This window comes from Pyxicephalus adspersus, chromosome 3, assembly GCF_032062135.1.
Source record: "Pyxicephalus adspersus chromosome 3, UCB_Pads_2.0, whole genome shotgun sequence".
NCBI lineage: Eukaryota > Metazoa > Chordata > Amphibia > Anura > Pyxicephalidae > Pyxicephalus > Pyxicephalus adspersus.
The window spans coordinates 25,185,338-25,207,467 of NC_092860.1; the positions used below are offsets into that span (position 1 = coordinate 25,185,338).

Consider the following 22,130-nt stretch of genomic DNA (forward strand, 5'->3'; position numbering starts at 1 on the left):
CTTTTCAATAGTAAGGTATGTTGCATATTTTTTTTCTAAATTAAAGTTGGAGTTTCATTTTGAAAGACACCTGCAAACCACTCTGAATTGAACAACCTTCACCCACCCGTTTTGTGATATTACCTAATTAACTAGGATATAAAGTATACAAAAGTGTAAAATGTTTACCATATAAGCTAAATACATAAATTAGTACATTCTGAAAGCGATATCTTTAGTAACCAGACTCTGGACATTTTTTTTCCATTTTTACTTATGTAATTGGCATCATTATCACATCCACACAAACGTGAGGAGGGATCACCCCATAATATCATTAAAATTATATTGTACAAAGTATGTGTGTGTATGAGTATATATATAGATAGATAGATAGATTAAATATATAGACAAACACACACATACATACATATATATTTATATAATTCATTATTTGTAACATTTCTGTTTTACTGTTCCATCTGTGGGGAATGCATGATTTCAATATGGAAAGTCCTAGATATCACAAGCCAGGGGTGGAGGGAGAGAAGGGTGCTGAGGGTACCCTTGCTGCTTTTTCCATGATGTAGTACCAGGGATTAAAGTAGAAATCAGAGCTGCAGCCGATATACCTTTTTAGGTCCTTATATTCAACAGTAGTTCCTGCTCCTCTGTCCACAAAATTCTCCTCTGGAACCACAGCAAAGGATAACCGTATCATCCCCTAATCAGACACCAAAGGGCAGGAAATCACGTGTCCAAACCTATGATTTTTTTAAAAACTCATCCTTTTCAATGTTTTAAGATAAAATCCTGGAGTGTGGTTGATTCTGCTCCCCTTCAAAATCTGATTTTTTTTTTGTTTTCATCCAGCCTGGGTAATGCAGCAAGGTAAAACCAAAAAAAATCTGTGGGTTGCTAGACCCTGCCCAATGTGCAAAGGGCATGTGCGCTCTTACATTAGGGAGGAAAGTCTCCTCTCCCACCACCATGACCACAGTAAGCTGGCGCATTCTCTTCCAAATGAGTCCACCTGGAAGCCCACACACAAATGGTGAGGGAGTCCAGAAGTAGGTCTTTTCTCATAGGATGGCACAACATCTGCAGAATCGCTGCCTGCTGCCCCCCACAGAAGGTGGAGGTGTGACTGGAGCAAAGTAGGCATGGACTTTAATGTTGGGGAGATGTGTCTAAAAGAAAAACAAAGGAGGTAAAAGATATTGAATTAGAAAAAGACCTGTAAAGCTTAAAACTTAAAATGTATTACTCATGTAATATCTGAAAACAAGCAATAAAAAAGCAGTAATAACATGCAAGCATAGAAAACAGTCTTCGGTTTGTTGTCTTAAAGGAGAGAGAATGGTTCAGTAAATTCAAAATGTAAGTTGTAGTCGGGGCTTAGTGAGCTAAATCCAATGTTTTTAATGATGTTTTCAACCTTTTAAAAAAAAAAAAAAAAAAAAACACAGAACCCTTTGGATAACTTTGAAGTCTTAAGGAAACCCCTACAAAATGATGTTACAGTCTAAAAGATATTATACCGATTAAGAACGAGACCTCCTCATTGTATTTACACCCAGAATGCCACAAGTGTCACATGTTTGTCCAACAATTTTAGAAAAAAATTTCAATTCCTAAGCTCCCCCCCCCCTCAGAGAAGTAGTGGAGCTTACTCCTTACCCGAAGTCTTTTGATGCCAGCCCGTGTGATCTGTTGGCAGTCGTACAATTCGATACGTTCAAGACTCTGGCAACTTTTTAAATGCTCCAATGATGCATCAGTGATGAGAGGACAATTATCTAATTCGATCACTTCTAGACGATCATGGGCACAAGCGCCATTGCCCAAATGGCGAATCCCATCATCTGTGATTAGCTCGCAGTGAGAAAGGCTCTGTATGGGGAAAAAAAAAAAAGAAATGTAAATTTCAGCACAGGGTTACATGAGACAACCAACATGACTCCAGCCGAAATTTATCTAATAGGGATATGATCAACAAAGTTTTATTTTTGTATGTTTTGTTTGTTGTAGGTTTCAATACATATGGCATGACCGGTTACATTTTGTGGTCTCTGAAGTCCAATATAACATTATGTCTTTGTTTTTTGTTCCAAGGGGATTTGTCTAGGCTGTGCCTTGATATTCCTTTTTTTATCTAAGCGGAAAAAAAAAAGTAAAAATAGAGAAATAGAAGGTAGTAAATGGTGATTATGCTGCTAAAAAGGTTAAAAGTGGAACATGGTTATAGAAGGTGTTTTCTTATTGTGTAATTTTTTTTACTTTTCTTGTTGTAACATATGATCAATATTTCTCTTTCATCCACATCCAGAGAGATTAGCTACAGTGCCATGGGCTGTAAACTTCTTTATAATGTTGCGCACAGTGGTCACAGGAACTTCTTTCTTTTCTCCATGCTTAATGTGTTACACACAGATCTTCAAGTCTGAGAGACCTGGAGCAGCTTGCAAAGGAAGAGTGGTCCACAATTCAAGTAGAGAGATTTAAAAGACTCATTGATTGGAAGAAATAACGGATGTTAAATGCTTTCTGTAACACTCAAGTGTTGAGGGTGCAAATTATTTTTGGTCAGGCCATTTTTGACTTTTTTTTGTGGAGTTTCTGAGATTTTTTTCTCTGCTTTTTTGTGTTCTTCCAGTGCCAACAAAAGAAATAAACATGACAATACCAAAGCACTTGTAATAGCAAAATTTGCATTTATGCAAAGAGGTGCATTTTCTGACAAATTTTTGGACATTTGATACATACAGTGGGCAATATCTCTAGTTCTGTATTCTGGTATATTTATGTATTTATGTTTCTGTTGTGCCAGAAAAAGACCACAGAAATATTATACTGCACATCACCCTTTTTACAAGATGTGATACTCACCAACACTTGCAGCCTTGGACAGTGTATGGAAAGTTGAATAAGAGTGCTATCTGTAATCTGCAAAATAAAGGTGAAATGGAATGGTATAATGTCATATATTTCTCATGCCTAATCCACCAATATCAGGGAGGGCACTTGAGACAAGGGACTAGATAACTCAGCTCCTCATTTTATTATATATTATTTACTATGCTACAATGCCTTGTTTCTTAACAAACAAATACTGCACATCACTTTACTTTGGTCCCACCCAGGTCATCTGGTATAGCCATAAACCTGAAACTACTGAAGGGGAAAAAACCCAGGATTTAATAAAGCCTTGCAGGGAGAATACCTAAGAATGGCATTATAATGACGCTGGTGAAATAAAAAAGTTCCAAAGAAGTTGTGGTAAGGAAAGAACCAAGGATCCCAGTGAAGCGATGCTTTCTGCACACACAACCCATAAAGATATACACTAACTTTTGAGGAACCAGTCCACAAAAAAAAATGTTGCCAAAACACCCTGTTTTTTTGGTGGGAATGTATACCCACATACATACACACAAAACTAAATGGAATGTGGGCTTGGTATCATAATAGTAGGGCGCATTCATGCTAGGCGTGTCCTTGGTGTTGGAATGCTAGTTCACATACCTGATGTGTTCCGGGAAGGGGACACACTATAGTTTCCTATTTGTAGAACGTATATTAAAAAACAAATAAACCCTAAGATTCAAATGACTAAGATGATGATGGTCAGCCCAACAAATAATTTAATTTAATATTTCATGGGATTCTATACAGTAGTGTGACAAATAATTGAATACAACATGCATGCAATACAGTTTGTTTTTCCTTGTGTTGATATGTTTCCATTGATGCAATGTAATTGGCATTGCAATGCAGATGTTTGTCTCCATTTTGATTTGTTTCCATTTAAGTGTAAAAATACATCAAGCAAAAAGCACAACAACACAAAGACATCCTGTGCCTTGCTGCAGAGATCTTTAGAAATAGGTGCAAGGTATTCCTTTATAACAGTCATTTGTTATACTATCCTGGTAATTCTAGACTCACTGCACTAGTTGATAGTTTAAGGTCTATACTGTCGTTTTATAAAAGATCAATTTAGACAACCAAGCTTACAGTCTAAAACAGCCAAAAATAAAGATTGGAATACAGTGCAAATCCTTACTTAGGAGACTGACTTAAATGGCAAAAAAGTGAAGGAAAGCATTGAAAATAGGGGAGAGCTGTGTTTTACTAGCACCAGAGCTCACCTGTACACATTCCTCCAGATCCATCTTCTCCAGCTCATGGCAATTCTACAAAGTGGACAAGAAGATGAAAGAATAAACGGTAATCTAGGTTTTGCAAACAATATATGTAGCAGAAGGCATATTTTACTATATCATATGTAATGTCAACGGACAGATTTTTCCTATATTACTTGCATTCTTAGGACATGCCTGTAAAAGCCAATCAAATATTAGCTTTCATTTGTATCTTCCCATTCATTTTATAGGAATGTGGTCATTACTTATGAGATTTTTTTTATAGATCTATATCCTCTAGCTTTTTATCTACCATATACTAGCAGATATGCCAGAAATATGGATTCATTGCCTTCTCGTCTTATTCTAAAATGTTTCCCACACGCAGCCCAAGATACAGTGCATGTAACCTATACAGTAAAATAGAACAAAACATAAATGCCGTCTGCCTTACTTTAGCCAGGGTGGTGAATCCTAGATCTGTCAATTGTGAACATCGAGCTACTTCAAGAATTCTGCAAGATAAAAACAACAAAGTATGTGGCTTCTTAAATCATTCTTTGTAATATACATCAGTAAATGGGTCTGGACACATTTCTTTTGACTAGGCACTAACAGGTTACATTATTCATGAGCTTACTTCAAATAGGCCTCTCCAGCAGGGGAAATGGCTTTTGGATAAAAGGACACTTTTACATATCAGGCCCAAAAGTAAATGTCTCACCCTCTGGGTCCTTGCGGACTTGAAATCCATATGTTTACAGTATAGCCTAAGCCTCCTGCTCAGGGATTGTGTGTCAGCAAAGGCTGGAGAATGTGAATCTGCTATTTTCTTAATAATGACTGGTACATCTATAACTACTACTACAAAAAAAATGGTTTCTAGAATACGCAAGTTTTTTTGGTTATAAATCTGTGATTAGAGAAACCAGACTGAAAATTCATTTCAGAAAGACAGACGTAGATGGATTAATGAGAGAATGCCTTTACCCAATAATGTAAAATCAGCTATTCTTTTATATTGCAAACTCATTTCTTACCTGAGTCGGGGGCAATTCTGTCCAAGTGCATTAAGGATAGAGTCTGTGATGTTGGAACAGCCGGAGGCGCACAAAGACTGCAGCTTGTGACATCCACGGCAAATTGTGATCAGGCCGTCATCAGTTATCTGCTGCTAAAACAAATTCAGTATTACAGGGAACAAAGCAACCTGCAGACTTCCAAAATGAATGAAAGCTGAAAGACAGACTCAAGAACAAGGATCCAGTCCAGTATCATTTTCCTACTAATAGGCACTAAATAACTAAAGGTCTATTTATGTGGTTGGAAGAAAAAAAAAACTGCATATATATTGTACGTTGTAAAGACCAGCTCTAACCAAGCTCCGAGTTGTGAATGGACTACAAGAAGTGACTTTAGGTTGACCCTGACTGCCTACTGCATTTCTAAAAGATAGTTTCAAAAGTTTAATTAGGCTTACACTGACTTCTATCCCCATATAACAGCACTCAGGTATGGTGATTGTGGGGTGGCAAGGGAGACATTTATATGTGAGCATACTGTGCTTCCCAATACCTAGAAATAGCAGGTCAACAGGGCAGAAAGTTATAGCTAAAAATGCACTCCTTAGTTTGTTATGTGATATAATGATCATTTATTTTTAGTATTTTAATTAATATTCTTCCCTCACTGCTGAACAGAATGGGTGGCATTGCTTGGTGAATTAAGCACTTTGACTGATCATACTTGTATGTGCAGAATAATTCATAAAAACTTGGTGTTGAACTGCAAAGTGCTTTTGCTATATTTGTGTGGCAGTAGGTAACATGACTTACTTATAGCTTAGGAAAAAGTTATGATTAAAATCTATTATTTGAATAGGGAACTTAGAGAGCCTTTTGAGTAACAACGCACATTTTGTTAATGGCATCAGTTTTAGATGCTTGTAAGCTCATTCAGAATTAATGGACAGATGCATTTGACTGTCAGTTGACCCTGGCCATTATCCAACCTGCATTTAACTAGCTACAAGAGGGTTTTGCATTGCAATAGAGTTGTAAGGGAGCACAAAACTTGTCAGATCTCAATGAACTAATCAAAAGGCCCTAATTAACATCCCAGGTAAAGCCTTATAATATTTTGGTAAATATTTTTTTCTTTCTACCCAACTTTGTCCCCCCCCCCTTTTTTCACCTAAATCACTAAAATTCTCATGAGGAGAACAGTTTACAAATGGGTGTACACTTCACTTTCATTCGAACCTAATGTTAAAGGGGAAAATAATAAGCACTATTACTTAATGACCCAACACTGTAGGGTCAACTATAAACAATAGCAAACTGGCATGGCAAATCTCTAAACTTTATCCTGGGTGTAGTTATATTTCCACCTGAGACGATCATGAACGATCATCCAGGATTACAAATATCGGGCATCTAGAAGGCTTTTTCCTACCATTGATCTGCACTGCACTAGAACCAATCAGCAAACTGAGCTTTGTCTGTCTACCGCAAGAAAAAAAACACACATTGTACTGGGTAAGTTTTCAATCCATAAGCATCCTATTTTTAAGAAATAATGGAAACAAATAGAAGCAACTTACAGAACACGCCTGTAGATTTAATGTGACAAGCTCTGGACAGTGTGATCCAATATACTTAAGAGCCTCGTCTTCCAGCTATAGAGCAAAGAGACACAGATGGTGAGAAATCTGCAGTGTTGCCTTCCATATGTGCAATGACTCAAGAGGCCCCTGGCCATCAGCAGAGGAAGTCACTGTGCTGTCACATTCATAAACTTGTTAAGTTTTATATGTCAGAGATGTAGGTCCAGGCATACACTTCTATTGTTATTTTGCTTTTAAACTAACCTCGTTTTTAGCTTAAAAATAAAAGAACAATTTCATACAAAGAGAACAATAAATTTAAACAAAAAGTACTTACAGTGAAAACAAAGTTAAAACAGGCAGAAAATAACAAGGACATAGGCAGCTGAATTTATACGCCAGTCTCGGTTTAGGCTGTGGGAAAACCAAGCTTGTTCCCATTAGTTTAGCAGCCTAAACAAATACCAAAACTAAGGGGGTGCAGAAAAGTTCTACTTATGCTTTTTTGGTGCAGAAATTCAGCAGCTTATATATCCAAATCTTAATGAGCATTTTTAAATTCTCCTTTATATGATAGTATGCATTTGTACATTTTTTCTTCAAAGTCAATTTGAACTGCTTAGATTTCTTATTTATAATAAAATAACACCCTTAATAGAGACCCTTGAATACAAAACCTGAATATATATTGCTTCCTAAACAGCACTGTAGCTATAAAAAAAAAAAAAAAAAAAAGGCAAAATATATGTTTGCAATGCAGTAGAATTCAACTTGCAATTCCAGGGTGACTGTTGCTGGCCTACACTCAAGAATCCTAAGTATTTTAGGTATGCTGAAAAAAAACCCTTTGACTAGTGGGAAGTATAAAGGGCAAGAGAGGCCTGGAGATTTCAGCTAAATTTCTTTTAGGACTGTCACGAAGGCTGTACTGTTGTTGGCACCACAGAAGCAGGGTTGCTGGAATTCCAAATTAATCATCAATAGTGGAGGTTGTTCCACTGCTGATCAAATTCTGCTGAAAATCTGCTTCAGTACTTCTCCCAATAGCCCTTGGTCTTGATCCAAGCAATAGCCTGGTTCTTGGGAGGGGTTATACAGATAACAAAATAGAAGATAAATAAAGGATAAAGAATAAAAAGGTTAGGAAAGGAAAAGGCTAGCTAACGGTGGATGTAAGAAGTACAGTAATTAAAGTCAGCATTTGATAGCCTTCCAAGACCTCCTCACCCAGGAGGCCACTAAATACAGTGGAGATAAAAAAAGAAACCCCCTATCAAAATATTCACATGTTGCTTCAGTTTAACATCCGAAAGATAAAGGAAACCGTTTAGGAAAAAAAAAAGAGAGATGGTTAAAAGGATCACCACCACCCCATTCCCGAAAAATACTTGTAAACCAAGACTAGTGTAACTAACTTCCCCATTGCACATCATGCTACATATTTGGCTTCCGACCATGATCAAATTTAATCATTTTGTTTAGTTCAGCAAAAAGAAAAAAAAACTGTTATTCTTGGGACATTTCAGTGTTGGTAGTGCACCTGAAAGCAAACAATTAACTAAGTGTGTTAAAAGATCTCCGGGATAAAGTTATGGACAAGCACAGTCAGGAGATGGATACTTTAAAAATCCATTGATTTATGGCAAAAATGGGTAACTGTATGCATGAGACAACAATATCACAAGTACTCCACAAAAGTGTCTGGTATTGGAGGGTGGCAAGAAAAAAAAGCCATTTATAAAAGCTCAAAAAAAAATCTAGACTAGGATTTGACACATCTTAAGGATTCTAAACTCAAGTGGAAAAAAAATTGTTATGACCAAAATTTGACTATTTGCCCTTGACATCAATTAGTACAAGTGGCAGAAAGCCAAAATAGCTCACCATCCAAGAACACCAAACCCACAGTGAAGCATGGGGGTAGTAGCATCTAGTAGTGAGGTTGTTACCCTGCATCAGGGAGTAAAGCACCCTGCATCAGAAAGGAAAAAATATTGGGGTAAAATACTTTCAAATCCTTGACAAAAACCAGTTGCCCTCTGCTAGAAAAAGTTATAAATGGGAAGAAAGTCCGCCTTTCAAAATGACAATGATCCAAAGAATACAATAAAAATGACCCACAGTGACTGAAGAGAAAAAAGGTGAATGTGCTTGCGTAGCCCAGTCAGAGCCCAAAATAAAACCCTATTGAAAATTAGTGGAAATTTTTGAAGAATACACTTGACCAAAAGTTATCATCATATTTGATGAGTGGGCAAATATTGCATAGATTGAAGAAGCTTCCTAACAGACTTAAGGCTGTAATTGGGGGAAAAGGTGATTCCACAAGGTACTGACACGGGGGGGAGGTGATCCTTAATTCATCCCTTTGATTCTGGTTCTTAGTTTTATATTTCCATTGTACCAACTGTGTTTTGAAAAAAAATAAAAAATTCTGCATGTGGGTCTTCATTCCAGGGGCCAAAGCAACCAATGTGAATATTTTGAATGGGGTTCCTTTCTATAACGTGTATGTGTGTGTATATATCATAAAGTAATGCTACATTTTATATATTCAGTACCTGTTTAAACTGCCATCAGCTGCAAAGTCACTTCTGTGACATAATCCTTAGGCCTTTGTAGATTGGCAAAATGCAGCACTCTTTCAGGTACATTCACGTTGTATTTAAAATTGGTTCATGATACTTCTGAGATCAGAATAAATGCACAGGAGCTTTCGGCCACCTAAGCTTTTCCATTGCCTGCGCACACAAACCTATAGCCATAAACTTCCTAATGGTAAAAAATATAAAACAATAACAAATACAGAAGCTTGGTAAGATGTACCGGTAATTGGGTGCTGCGCTATATTTGTGCCATAATCACGTTCTCCTCACATTTATAATGCAGGTTAGTACAGAGAAGTGCATTGTGACCATTCATTAGAGGGAATAGATAAATATTTGTGACTTTTATATGCAAGGTCACTTAGAGCTTCACCCACAGATGTAATATTTTGCCAATGGCTACAGCCATCAATATAAATCCGCTTCTCATTGGCTCTTGCTGTGGCTTTTTATAAAAGGAAAAGGGGGTGGTACCAGATGGTCACATTGATTCCCTTCTAATTTAATTTTACTGTATAATACCCTTTTAGAGTTGTACTTGCTTACTTCACAATACTGAATCAACAGCTTCTGAAAATCCTCAAAATCTTGTAAATTTTATTTTCAGAAACAAGCAGATTAGTTAGCTGCACTGCCTAATCCAGAAGAAGTAGTCTGTTCTTTACAATCTACTTGTGCTAATCCTCAATCAGTGCTCTGTGCATCTGTCGATTAGGAAGATTCTCTCACGCAGACATTAATATAATCTGAGGTTCGTAAAAAAAAGGACACCACCGTCAACTTTTCTTTTCATAATTAAAGAGGAAATGTATACTTTATTTATTGTTACAGGTAAAGGAATTGTAATTATGTAAAATATTACAATTTTGCATTTTCCTTTTGCACAATTTATGAAAACATTCCTTTTACACTTAAAGCATTAAAAACACTGTAAATAACATTACAATGTCAACTGTAAAGATGTAGAATATATTAGGTAATACATTAAATAGTGAGTTGAAGGTTATGTGTTGAAAACAGGAAAAATAAAGTGAAATCTGAAGAATTTAGACCAGGGCCAAATTGTGATGGAATGAGGGATGGGTCAGAGAATAATGAGCTGAAGACTCATTGATGTTTGTGGGTAAGAATAGTTTTTCAGTCAACTGGTGTGAGCCCCATTATAAGACAAGTTGTGTTAATGTAAAATGTAATCCTAGCTATGAGACACGTGTCAGAATGTGGGGTATAGGGCTGTGTAGCCAGGGACCAGAGAGAATGCCCATATGCCAACTTTGTCCACCGTTAAAAACTTCTACAATGGGTATGTAAGTGTCAGAAGTGGACCATAGAGCAAGAGACGGTTTTCCTGGTATGATTAAATAGATTATTTGGATGACCAGGTACCTGCACATTGGTAACCTAGAGAAAAGATGTCAGCAGGGTGCACAACTGGACAAAAGTAGGCCAACAGAGGCAATATAAATTTAAATGATCTGCTGCTACTGTTTTGGTGCTGGATACCACTGAACACCTTCAAATGTCTAAAATGATCTATCTTTCATGATATAGATAATGATCTTATCTTTCTATCAGAGGAATATCTATGCCTGTAGTATCAGAAGCCCCTGTACATCAAACTTCTGTAACCACAGACATAATCATTTCCTTTCCACAGCAACAATAACCCAATTAATGGGTAGATTTCTACCCCAGACCGAAGCTTGTATTGACACTTTTTTGCGAAATAGCTTGGCAGTAGCCAATATTTTAAAGATATTAAAACCAGTAAAATATAACAAATTAAAGCTGAACGCTGGGTTAAAATAGCACATTCTAAATACAAAAGGCATGTATACTCTAAGTATAAGTAAACTTTTCCCAAAGTTTGTACAGTAAACCATCATGGAACAACTACTGTACTTTGCTTCTGCTCAGGAATTTTGTATAAGACCTGTTACTGCTGTACTCGGTCAATGGGCAGGGCGACTGGTCCTATATCGACCCCTTCCTGTGGTTTTCTGCAGAAGCCTGTGGGGACAGCCTCCTGAGTCCCACCATCCTCTCTGATTTCTGCACAAGCTGTGAAGCACAATAATGATGTCACCTATACTTTTGAGACAATATCTGTGCTTGCAAAGGTATTTGGTGGCCACAAAGTGAATTTAATGCCTTTGGGACTTTTGGGGAAAATTTTCAAATAAACAAATTTTTGGTGCCCAGAGTTCAGCTTTAATAAGAGGTTGACATTTAAAAAAAAATTAATATATATATATTTACTTATACATTTGTTAGTTGTGCAAGTCATAATACTTATTTCTGTTAGTTTTGATTCAGTTCAGGGTACAAGACATCTGGCATACCTGAGTGCAGCCCTTGAGGGACAGGCACCGCAGCCCCCCGCAGCCCTTTACCAGAGCTTGGATGCCATCCTTGCTGATCTGATCACACCATGAGATGTTCAGTTGCTCCAGGAGGGGGCAGCCCTCACTGTCATGCACAGAGAAGGGGATGTTGATTAGAAACCCTTCCATTTATCAGAAATACACACATTTGGGCTGTTGTTTAAAGGGCAAATTCTAAAATTAAGTCTGGGTTCCATAAAGTTACTATAACTGGCTCAACCCGAATCATTTTGTTTCCAAAAAGTAATAGATGTATTTTTTTGAAACCCACAAAAAAAGGACTTCAACCTCCTTCTAAAGATGCATTTTGTCTAGTTCCCTCTGGTTTCAATACCAACTGTGATTTGGTATATAAAATAATTTATCTGGAACAAGAAAGCAAGACGTAAATCCTTATTTGTATACTTTTCATTCTTTTTGTTTCATTCTAGTGATTCAAACTACTGAAGTATCGAATCAGCAGAATAGAAAGATGCCATGCATTCTTAGAAGGAGGTCAAAAGTGGCCGCCTACTTAGTTCTAACAGTACAAGTCTCTATAAAGGCACCTATGTGCACCAAGTTATCTTACTGGCACCATTAGATTAATTAGTAAAGGATATACTGTCATAGACATATAGACATTTGGTTCCTGGGTCTTCTTTTAAGCTTCTAGAAATCTTTCTATACAGAAAGCAAAACAGTAAAGAACTATTTATCAAGTAATGTGAGCAACTTATATCTATGAGGCAGTATGCAACCCAAGATTTTACCCTGTCAAAAACCTCCTATGACTTGTGAATGCTAAAAATATTGGAAAGCTCTTCTGGCTCTCCACCTGCAAAAGCATCACATAAAGACACAAAATGACAACCATACGTCGCCTTCATACGTCGCCTTTTTGGGAGGGAAAGAAAAACAAAAGGCAGGCAATGAAGGATGTTGTAGAGTAAATTGTTTAGGTGTATCAAAACTGTGTTTGAAACACTTAATGTAATGTGTTCAGATCTTTCATAAGTGGGTGTATTTGTTTTCTTTTCCTTTATTTTAAAGTAGTAATCCTGCCAGTACAACACTTACTGTACTAGGGTGACCTGGTTCACTCATTGTGCTCAATGTATGGAGCAGAGGGGTTGTCACCCAAAGACAGGAACTGGTAGACAGAATTGGTCAAGGCCTGAAAACACTAGCTGGGATTTCAGTGCAGTACGGCAGAAAGCCAGTGAAATTAAGAACACACAGAATTTCTAGCAGGATTAGGAATATACATGTTTTGAAAAATTGTACCAAATATTTTCTTTTTTTTTGCCCATGCATACATTTTATACAGATTTTTAACATGTATGCACAATTCAAACATTTTTTTAGTGGGGAAGGGTTAGTATCCCGTGTCACCCCTGTGATCTGAAGTTCTGTAAAAAGATTTATCCTCAGTTCCAGGTAGAAAGGGAAACCTCAACAGCAACATTGACAGAAATAAACATACAATTTATTTAGTAGGGGGAAGATAGAACACTCATCAGATATTGATTTGTGTGCCTATGTTGTAGATTTTCCCTTATTTACTGTAACTGAGGGTACAGGGAAAACAAAGGTTACTGTGTCCTGACTAAAGGAGCTTAACTTTTGCAATGTTAGAATTTTTAGACATGAAGGAGGGGGGTCAAGGAAGTTTATTTAGTATGGGCCCAAAAATTTGTAATGGTGGTCCTGCATCTCTTTAACCAAGCATTGAATAACAGTAAAGCCCTACATCTAAAACCAAGAATTAGATACAATTTAGTTCGACATATTTTACTATGCATGTACTCAAAATGTAACACATACAGTATATCACTCCAATACATGTTTTTGGCTTGTCACTTTAAAATACAGGAGTGCTGCTGAATGAATCCCCCAAATTATTACAGCGTTCACAAACATTTTGTTGTAGGAACCAGAATGCGGTCAACATGAAAAAAATGACGTGCAGTCTGAAATCTACTTTAGTATAGCTAGATTTTTGGGAACCAAATGTTGTCTACCCTTTTAGGTTAAGTAAAAATGTTGGTAATAGGTCCGTTTGAAGCCTGTCCTGTCCCAAGCTAATATAATAACATCACATCAATTTGATTACATTATAAGATAAATGATACAGAAACATGAAAGTAAATCTTACCTGAGAGCCTTTAAGGATAAATTAGTAATAGAGGTGCAAGATGCCAAGTCCAAATGTCTGAGTTTACAACAAAATTTACTGAGGCTAGATGAGGTTCTGTAAGGAGGACAGACATGTAACAGAACACAATGTAGCATGTACTATAACAAAGCCAAAGTCATTTCACTTATTAAATACTGGGAAAACAAACTTATGTAGGCTTTTCAAAATGGTAAAGTCACTCAATACAAATTCCAAACCAGCTATAAAAACAACCAGGCTCTGTATTTTTTGCAATGGTATAAGGCCTTTTCCAGTATGTACAGCACAAGCAATATCATATCAGAAGAGGCCTCATGAAGCACAACAGTCCTAGCTTATAATGTTCACTTTTCTGCTGACTTGTTAGTACAAACCTTACATTTTTGTTCTTTTGATTAATATTAAACATATAAATGCACAGAACCATGTTTTGAAGTCCTGAGCTTTCAAACTATTGTTCACAGGTGAAAAATGTCTAAAATACATCCAAACATAAGTGTTTTGCCCCCTGGGAGAGACATATGCATTCTGTGACTAAGTTCGTCTAAGGACTATAATGTTTCAGAGTTTGGCTGGATTGTGGACTATATTTTTTTACCTGTGAACAAAAAAGTCCTGAAGCTCTGGGCTTTAGAAGAACGAATCAGCACTTTTTATTAGTGCATGCAGAGGGGAGAGTTTATAAAGCTCAGAACACGCCTACACCCAAGACTGGGATCCGTTATGCTGCCGGTCAGGACAAAGAAGTGGCTTTCATTGGTAACCTGGAAAAAACATACTGAAGCTCTACACTTTATTGCTATACAGGTAACACAGTGGCTCAGAGGTTAGCACTCTGGCTAGTGGTAATGACATATAACTATGGTAAGGACATTAGATTGTGAGCCCCTTTAAGGAACAGCTAGTAACATAACTATGGACTTTGTAAAGCAATGCGTAATATTTCAGCGCTATGTAAATGTAATAATAGTTAAAAAAAAAAAAAAAATTTCTATATATATATATAATTTTTTTTTTTTTTTAATTTCCCCAGGATCTAAAAAAAAAAAAAAGGACTTCTTTTAATTTTAATAGACTCAGTATGTGCAGTTTTATTTTGTATTAATATTGCTACTTTTTTTTATACAATTTCCTTTATATTCTGCAATTCTCCTCATTTCTACCAATATTGTGATCTTGCCTTGTAAACACCTCCTGGACGACTCGTGGAAGTCTACGGTTTTGTTCAAAAATACAAATGGCTATTCAAACAAAGATTGGCTTTATTGAAATAAAGATTTAGCGGAATATTTCATCCTCCTTGTTCAATGGGCAAATTAATTGCAGATTGTCTAGGTGGATTATTGCATCAGAAACTTGCCATACAATTAAAAGTAGAGATGACTATAAAAATTGGACGGTCATTGTTTTGCCTTCAGATTACCACAGTAATTTAGGTGGGTAAGAGATACAGAATGCATACAAGTCAAATTTGATCTCCCGATTACCAGCTAAAAAGCAAATCAAAAATTATAGTCATGTTTCTTCAAAGCTTAACACTTTGCTATGAACGAATATGGAAATGCCAGTATTCACCCTAAGCCAGAAATACTACTTACGTGTCAGTGATTTTGGTGCACCCATTCAGGTTTAAAACTTCAATATTCCTACAGTTTTGGGCAAAGGTTCTGCAGAATACAGGGAAGATTGTTAAATGAAAGAAAACCAACAAGTGTAGTAAAGAATGATGGTAAAGAAAAGGAAACATTGTACCTGAGAGCATTATCTCCCACACCCAGGCATCCACGTAAACTTAATTTGCGCAAAAATCCACCACATCTTTTGGATATATTCTCTACTACCCGGCCCTGGAAAACAGAAAAAGTAGTGGACCTACTACTAATAGCAGACAATGGTAGTTTGAGGTCAATGCCAACCAAGTGAAAAAGGAAAAGATTAGGATAATGAAAGCTTCATGGTTACCTCAATATCCCTCTGAAAGTCGAATAAGTCGATTCGTTGCCAATTGCTGCCATCAAGAGCGAGGACGTTCCAAGCCTGAAAATTATGTATTGATCAAGTTAAAGTATGGCCAGACGTAAACAGAAGAAGAAAAAAAAAAAAACACACAAGATACCTAACAAACCAACAAATAGTTGTTTTGTCTCTAGTTTGGAGAACACTTTGAAAATATCAATAAGCATGAACCCTTACTAACCTGACTGAGCCCTCCTCACCCATACTTACTGCAATCTGAGGTCAAGTTATCCACAGATACAACAGTCTGAGTACTGGCATGATGTGTGTCTAAGCTAACCTCCAATGGTCATAAAACCTTTTTCATATATAAATATTCTCCTAGTAATAAGGGGATCTCTATGGCATGCTGTCCACTCCAGAACAGTCAAATAAAACTTCCAAAACAACAAGACCCAAAAATGCCCCTAACACTGTAAACAAAGAAGAAGAAAGCCAAAAAACTTAGTGAATTGAGTGTCATGTGACCATTGGTTTAGTTTAAGATTTTTTAAGTGGCCAGTTAAATAGGAGTGGAAAAGGGGTGTAGAAGGGGGGCTTGTAGTTTGCCTGGGAATCCGCTTTGGAAACAAACCTTTTATTACTATACATTAGAATACTACAATGTTGCCATAATCTGCTTGAATAGAAAGAAGGAAATAACATTAAAGATTTCAATTCCTTCATAATGACCTTTGAAAACAATTTCTCCACACTGCATATAACTACAGAGGTGAAGGATATCTAGTTTTAGAGTGCCGTTACTGCTTGTATGTTCTGTAGTGTACATTGTAAGGGCAGTGGGTAAAGATTCTCCTTAGACATTAAATGTTTATGCACTCATTGATCGTTACAGTCTGTAACACACATTCTTGTATTAAAAAATGTACCTGTTCTAATATTGTTTTATATTAGGGCACATAGACTACACCAGGGTTTCTATTGCAGTACAATGTAAAGTGGCATAATGTATTTGTTATACAGGACAGATCTCAGGCCTATCCTTCTTTATCTCAAACTAAAGACAGTAAAATCTACCTACCTGTTCCAGTTACATTTTACATTACTAACACTTCAGCTAGATAAGTGACAATGTCTACCTTGGTTTTTAATGGACAGTTTCAGGAACAGAGCAATAAATCCCTTAGAGATGACAGTAATTTCCCAATGCCTCAGCAATGCTTTCAAAAATGTGTTTTGGAGAAGATAAGTCGTTAACCCTCTTTACTTACTCTGGAGACTTGGGCACATCGACAAAGGGTTACAACATCTAAGAAGGAGAAAATCCTAGGAAATGAAAAGACAAAAATAAATTATTTTTTATAAATTATCATATCACAAATGACTTGCTTAAACCTGATGTGATATAAATTGGTACACAGATTATGCACCTGTAACACTGTTCACTGACAAATCTGTAAATTTGCAAAAATACTCACCTAAGTAGCAGCTCCTTGGGAAGCTTCTTGTTAATTAGAGCTTCATCATTGTTTGAGAACATCTGGTGGAGACAGAAAACAAGGAATTTAGGAAAAAATAGCACACAGACAGACACAAAAGTTTGAAACTGTAAATCTGCTGAAAGACAAATAGGTTATCAATCATACCAACATATTACCATTACAAAGGGACTGACTTATTAGACTAGAAGGGATTTGGTCAGGAATTTAAAACATTTGACAAATAGAAGAAAATTATTTTATGAAATGCATTCCAGGTTTGCTTTGATAACCCAGATTCTCCCAAGATAGTCTATTTTCTCCAGTTTTGAAGAGCTTCAATAAATCAGGCCCATGTATTTGAATGAAGTCCTCACTGTCACAATGAATGTAAACTTGTCTTACTTTTAAAATTTTACTTCTATGTGGCAAAAGCTTTTTTTGGTATAGAAAAAGTAAATTCTTTTGTCATGTGCCCTGTTTTATATGTAAAGATTTTCAAATTTATTTTCTTGCTGCATAGGTATTGATCTTCTGAGTGAAGATATCTTAGGATGGCTTCAAAATTTAATATTGACGTTACTTTAATTACTCTTAACACATGAATGTTGACATTGAACTTCTGCCTTACTTTTGTTCTTGCATAGTTCTACAGGCTCCTCTTCGGAACCAGTGTAACTTACTCATATTTTACTTCACTGCACAAAGCTTTCTACAGAGGCTGCTGCTAGACTTAATTTTCTAGCTAGAGGATATCTAGTATCATTCAGCTCTATCCTCCCCAACCTGTCAGTGGCCAACCCATTTCTATTGGATTCCAGTTCTTTCAATGGTGAAGGCTCTGCTCTGATCCTAGTAGAAGTGCATGATTCAAACCATAGATCTGTTGCAGAAATGTTGTGGGCTAAGAAAGCATATTTTAAAAAGACTGCATATTTCAATAGAGCCTTTGAATTTTTGGAGTGACTATCCTATTCTTAGCATGTAGGATTGCCAATGCAAGGACATGCCTACTGGAATAGCATTCGCAGTGAGATTACTAATGTCTCAACTAGCAAAACTGCTCACCGCTTTCATTTAACCGCTCAAAGCAGCGGTTAAATAAAAACCTCAGAAAAAGGTCTTGCAGCAGCAACTTTAGAAGTCTTAATTCCTAAAGAACATGGAATTAAACTGAATATATTTCTGACAATTGTCCATTCTTTCCATAAGCAGTAGTATAACTTATAATATGGAAAAGAAGTGCTGTGTATTTCAATAAACACAACAGCAACACTCCTACTAAAATCTATAACTCAACGAATAAACAATGTACCATACCCTGTGTATCAAACAAACACTCCGTTGGTGTTAAAAATATATATTTTATTAAACAGCTTAATGTTTGTTTTTAATTTTTTTACCATTTTCCACATTGTAAATTATTAATGATAACATCAAAACTATGGCTACGTAGACACGTTCAATAATTGTCGTTGGAAAGGATTTTTCACCATCCTTTCTGCTCTATGGAGAAGGGAGAATGATTGAGTAGCACCCCGCTGCCCTCTCTCCCCTTGATTTGTATTGTTCATAGATCGACGAGCGCTGTACACACCTTAGATTCTGGTCTGATACTAGCCCTAAGGTCATTATCGGATGAGAATCATCTGACGTGTGTATGTAGCCTATGAAGGAACACATACAGGTTTAGGGTTTAAACAAACCAGATTAGTTTTTTTGTTTTTAGATTCTTCAAAGTAGCCACCTTTTGCCTTGACAGCTTAGTACAGCTTTCTGGTCTCCTAATCAAATTCATGAGGTAGTCATCTGGAATGGTTTTCCAAAAGACCCAAAAACACATCTCCAAGCTTCGCAAGGGCTTTTTGATCAAGAAGGAAGTGATGAGGTGCGGTATCAGATGGCCCGGCCTCCACAATCACCCAACTGAGTTGAACCACAGAATGAAGCCAAAGAAGCCCAACAAGTTATATTTGTTTCTGAGAAAAAGAAACATACCTGAGTATAAACACATCTAAGCAACATTTCAGCAAATCTGATCTATAACAACTTCATCACCATCCATTGGTATTAACAAAAGTATATTTATAAGCAAGACACCAATTACAGCCAAATAAAAAGTTGCTTCAACAGAATTACTAAAAGTGTAGCACCATATATCAAACTCTGAAAGAACCCCAGAGCTCCCTTGAACCCAAAATGGGAAATGCAGACTTGAGGTGTAAATATGGACATTTTTGTTTAATGCTCTAAAAAAGTAGTGGGCAGCTTAGAAAAATGATGGATACAAAGTGTATAAGACTAGAGGTGGAGATCCATAGCTGTGACCTCAGACCAGCACACCAACATGTGGATTATGAATGCCAGGCAAAACTAAGGGGTCAGATATACACTGGAGAGTGAATATCACCATAAGGAAGACCATGGTGTAAAGCCTTTGAGTTCCTGATGCTTATAGCAGAGATATTATAGACATCAGGTAACATAAGACTCTTATTATAGGAAAAAAGAACTATGTTTATTCATTTGTTATTGAGGTGTACAGACTTCGGAACCCTGAAACAAGGAGAGTACAAACATTTCTAAGGCACCCTGCTGTGCTATATAAATGTATATTTTTGTTTCAAATCTTTACAATGTATATCCTGTTCTGTTCCTATTTATATTACTGTGGGGTTAGCTTCAGTAACTATAACAACAAGAAAGAACTACCTATGCACATTGTTCCTAGAGTATATAATGCACTTGTAAAATTAGTCAGATCTTTATTGAATGGATTTGCAAAGACTCTTCTCCAATAAAACAAACTTGCCTCCCAGTTTGTGTTCTTCCTCATAAAACATATTAAAAAGTGCCTGCCACAGAGCAGAAATCAATGCACATGGGAAGTTAGATTAACTTGATAATCCCCTGAATATATTATTCATTTCCTGTCGTAGGGTGCCTACACTTATATCTCCACTGTATTTATGGTAGCAGGCATGATTGTCACACAGGCTGGACTTGTTTATCCACCCATTACTCAGTGGAGAGATGGAACCAGCAGATTACACAGGATGGAGAAGTATTAGGGCTGGGACATCATCCTCATCTAGGCACCAACAACAGAAGGCCGTGCAAAGTTTAAGGTTTACACAAGGACTACACAGTTTTTTTTTAGGTACATTTACACCTACTAAGTAATTGATTTGTGAAGGGGGAAGAGGGGCCCAGACATTTTTAAAAGGATATACATATTTTTTCCTCATGCACAAAGTGCCTGAAATATTACATTTTACAATAGACATTACTGTTGTGTATATGGACAGCAGTTCCAAACGCAACAAGCCGCCTGCAAAAAATGATTGGGGCAGGTACAAAACGAGTCACCCTGCACACAGTAAAGAGCAGTAATACGTGCATTAATTTGAAAGGGAGTTACAAAGAGTGCAAGATTTGTTTTATGCTTTAATAAGTATATATATTTCTGCAGGGGAGGAAGCAGAACACTGGAATATTAGGTATTCTTATGGGAATTAAAACTGAGAGTGCATATGGAATCTCCAGGCAGTTCACTAGCTCTTTTGAGCCTTCAAAGCAGTCCTTAATGAATCAAGAATGGTTGGCTAATGAAAGAACCACTTTACTAACGTGTCCAGGACATACTTTTTTATTTATCCAGTAAAATAGGCTAATGCATTTACTTGATTTAGTGAAATATTTTCCTTGAAGCAACCAGAACACATTGGGGAATTTTAATGAATAAAATAGTATTTTTCCTTCCATATGCCTTAATATGTAAGGTTACAGTACTTTGTAACAGTGTAGGTTACTAGAAAATAATTTATTTTGACACCTTAAAGTGACCCTGTCACCATGTTAAAAAAATAATATTACAACAGTACCCTGTAAAAAGGAAATAATTAAAGTCATGTCATTCCTGTCAATTGTTGTAACTTGTGCAGTATGGACAGTGTTAAGGCAATCCGCTTTATTAGCTGTTAAGTTGCATTGGCAGTCCATTCCAAATAATTAATCATGACCCCCTTCTGTACTTCTGTAACAAAGCATACCAAAAAGAAAAGAATGTAATGGCTGCACAAAAAATAGGTTGCCCACTACTGCTGGATTTTTAAATAAATGGTATCATGACACAAACTGTTGTTTGTGTCATGATACAAGCTGTTGTGCATGTGTCCAATACCTAATCTTCCATTTGGGGTTACAGTTTCTATCCCCGGGTTACATAAGAGATAGGGACTGTAGGTTTGTTCTTAAAATGAATTTGTATACAGGTCGCAACAGGTACATTATTTAAATAAATGCAAATAGGACAGATGTTTGTCACAATTGTCTCAACATATTATTAAGCAGTGTGGTGTCAGTTACTGTAAAAAAAAAAAAAACACCTTACTGCAAGTTAATCACAACAAAGCAAAAACAAAGACTTTATAGAGCCTAGACCCTCCTTAACTTTTGGAGCAAACTGTGCTTTGATCTTGGTCATTAAAGAGTTACAAGATGTTGCAGAATAGCTCAGTCCTTAAGATCACCCACAACCTCAGCTGTGTTTAGCAAAAGATTTCTTCTACAAATCATGCAAACCGCCCCTCCCCCCCATCAAGCCTCCATCCTGCACAAGAGAGAGCAGGGAAGCCCTGTTCGTATCTAGGAGTGGTCTGCATGTCGGATGTCCTTAGCTCAGGGACTACTTGTACATCACAAAAGGACAAAGCTGTGACATAGCCAATGGCAGAAGGAACGCCAGCATCCAGAAGGTGACAGGCCATCAGACACGCTAGAAATGTTAAAACTGGCCAAGAAGGGTTAAAGTGCAAGA

The 22,130-nt window shown here is 36.7% G+C and overlaps 1 protein-coding gene across 2 annotated transcripts in view; it reads right to left on the reverse strand.

Moving 5' to 3' along the window:
- Positions 1–233: 233 nt before the first annotated feature.
- Positions 234–22,130, reverse strand: part of FBXL20 (F-box and leucine rich repeat protein 20) — a 33,773-nt gene continuing 11,876 nt past the window's right edge. Inside the window, exons 2-15 of one of the 2 annotated variants that reach the window (XM_072403998.1) lie at positions 17,312–17,373; positions 17,105–17,159; positions 15,840–15,914; positions 15,630–15,724; positions 15,476–15,544; positions 13,857–13,952; positions 11,678–11,804; positions 6,727–6,801; positions 5,165–5,298; positions 4,579–4,639; positions 4,131–4,175; positions 2,869–2,925; positions 1,660–1,872; positions 234–1,169 (exon numbers count right to left, since the gene is read on the reverse strand). In XM_072403998.1, coding sequence (XP_072260099.1) covers positions 1,062–1,169; positions 1,660–1,872; positions 2,869–2,925; positions 4,131–4,175; positions 4,579–4,639; positions 5,165–5,298; positions 6,727–6,801; positions 11,678–11,804; positions 13,857–13,952; positions 15,476–15,544; positions 15,630–15,724; positions 15,840–15,914; positions 17,105–17,159; positions 17,312–17,373 — 1,272 coding nt within the window. In that variant the 3' untranslated portion in view covers positions 234–1,061. The remainder of the gene's footprint in view (positions 1,170–1,659; positions 1,873–2,868; positions 2,926–4,130; positions 4,176–4,578; positions 4,640–5,164; positions 5,299–6,726; positions 6,802–11,677; positions 11,805–13,856; positions 13,953–15,475; positions 15,545–15,629; positions 15,725–15,839; positions 15,915–17,104; positions 17,160–17,311; positions 17,374–22,130) is intronic. The other variant, XM_072403999.1, reaches the window with a different exon arrangement.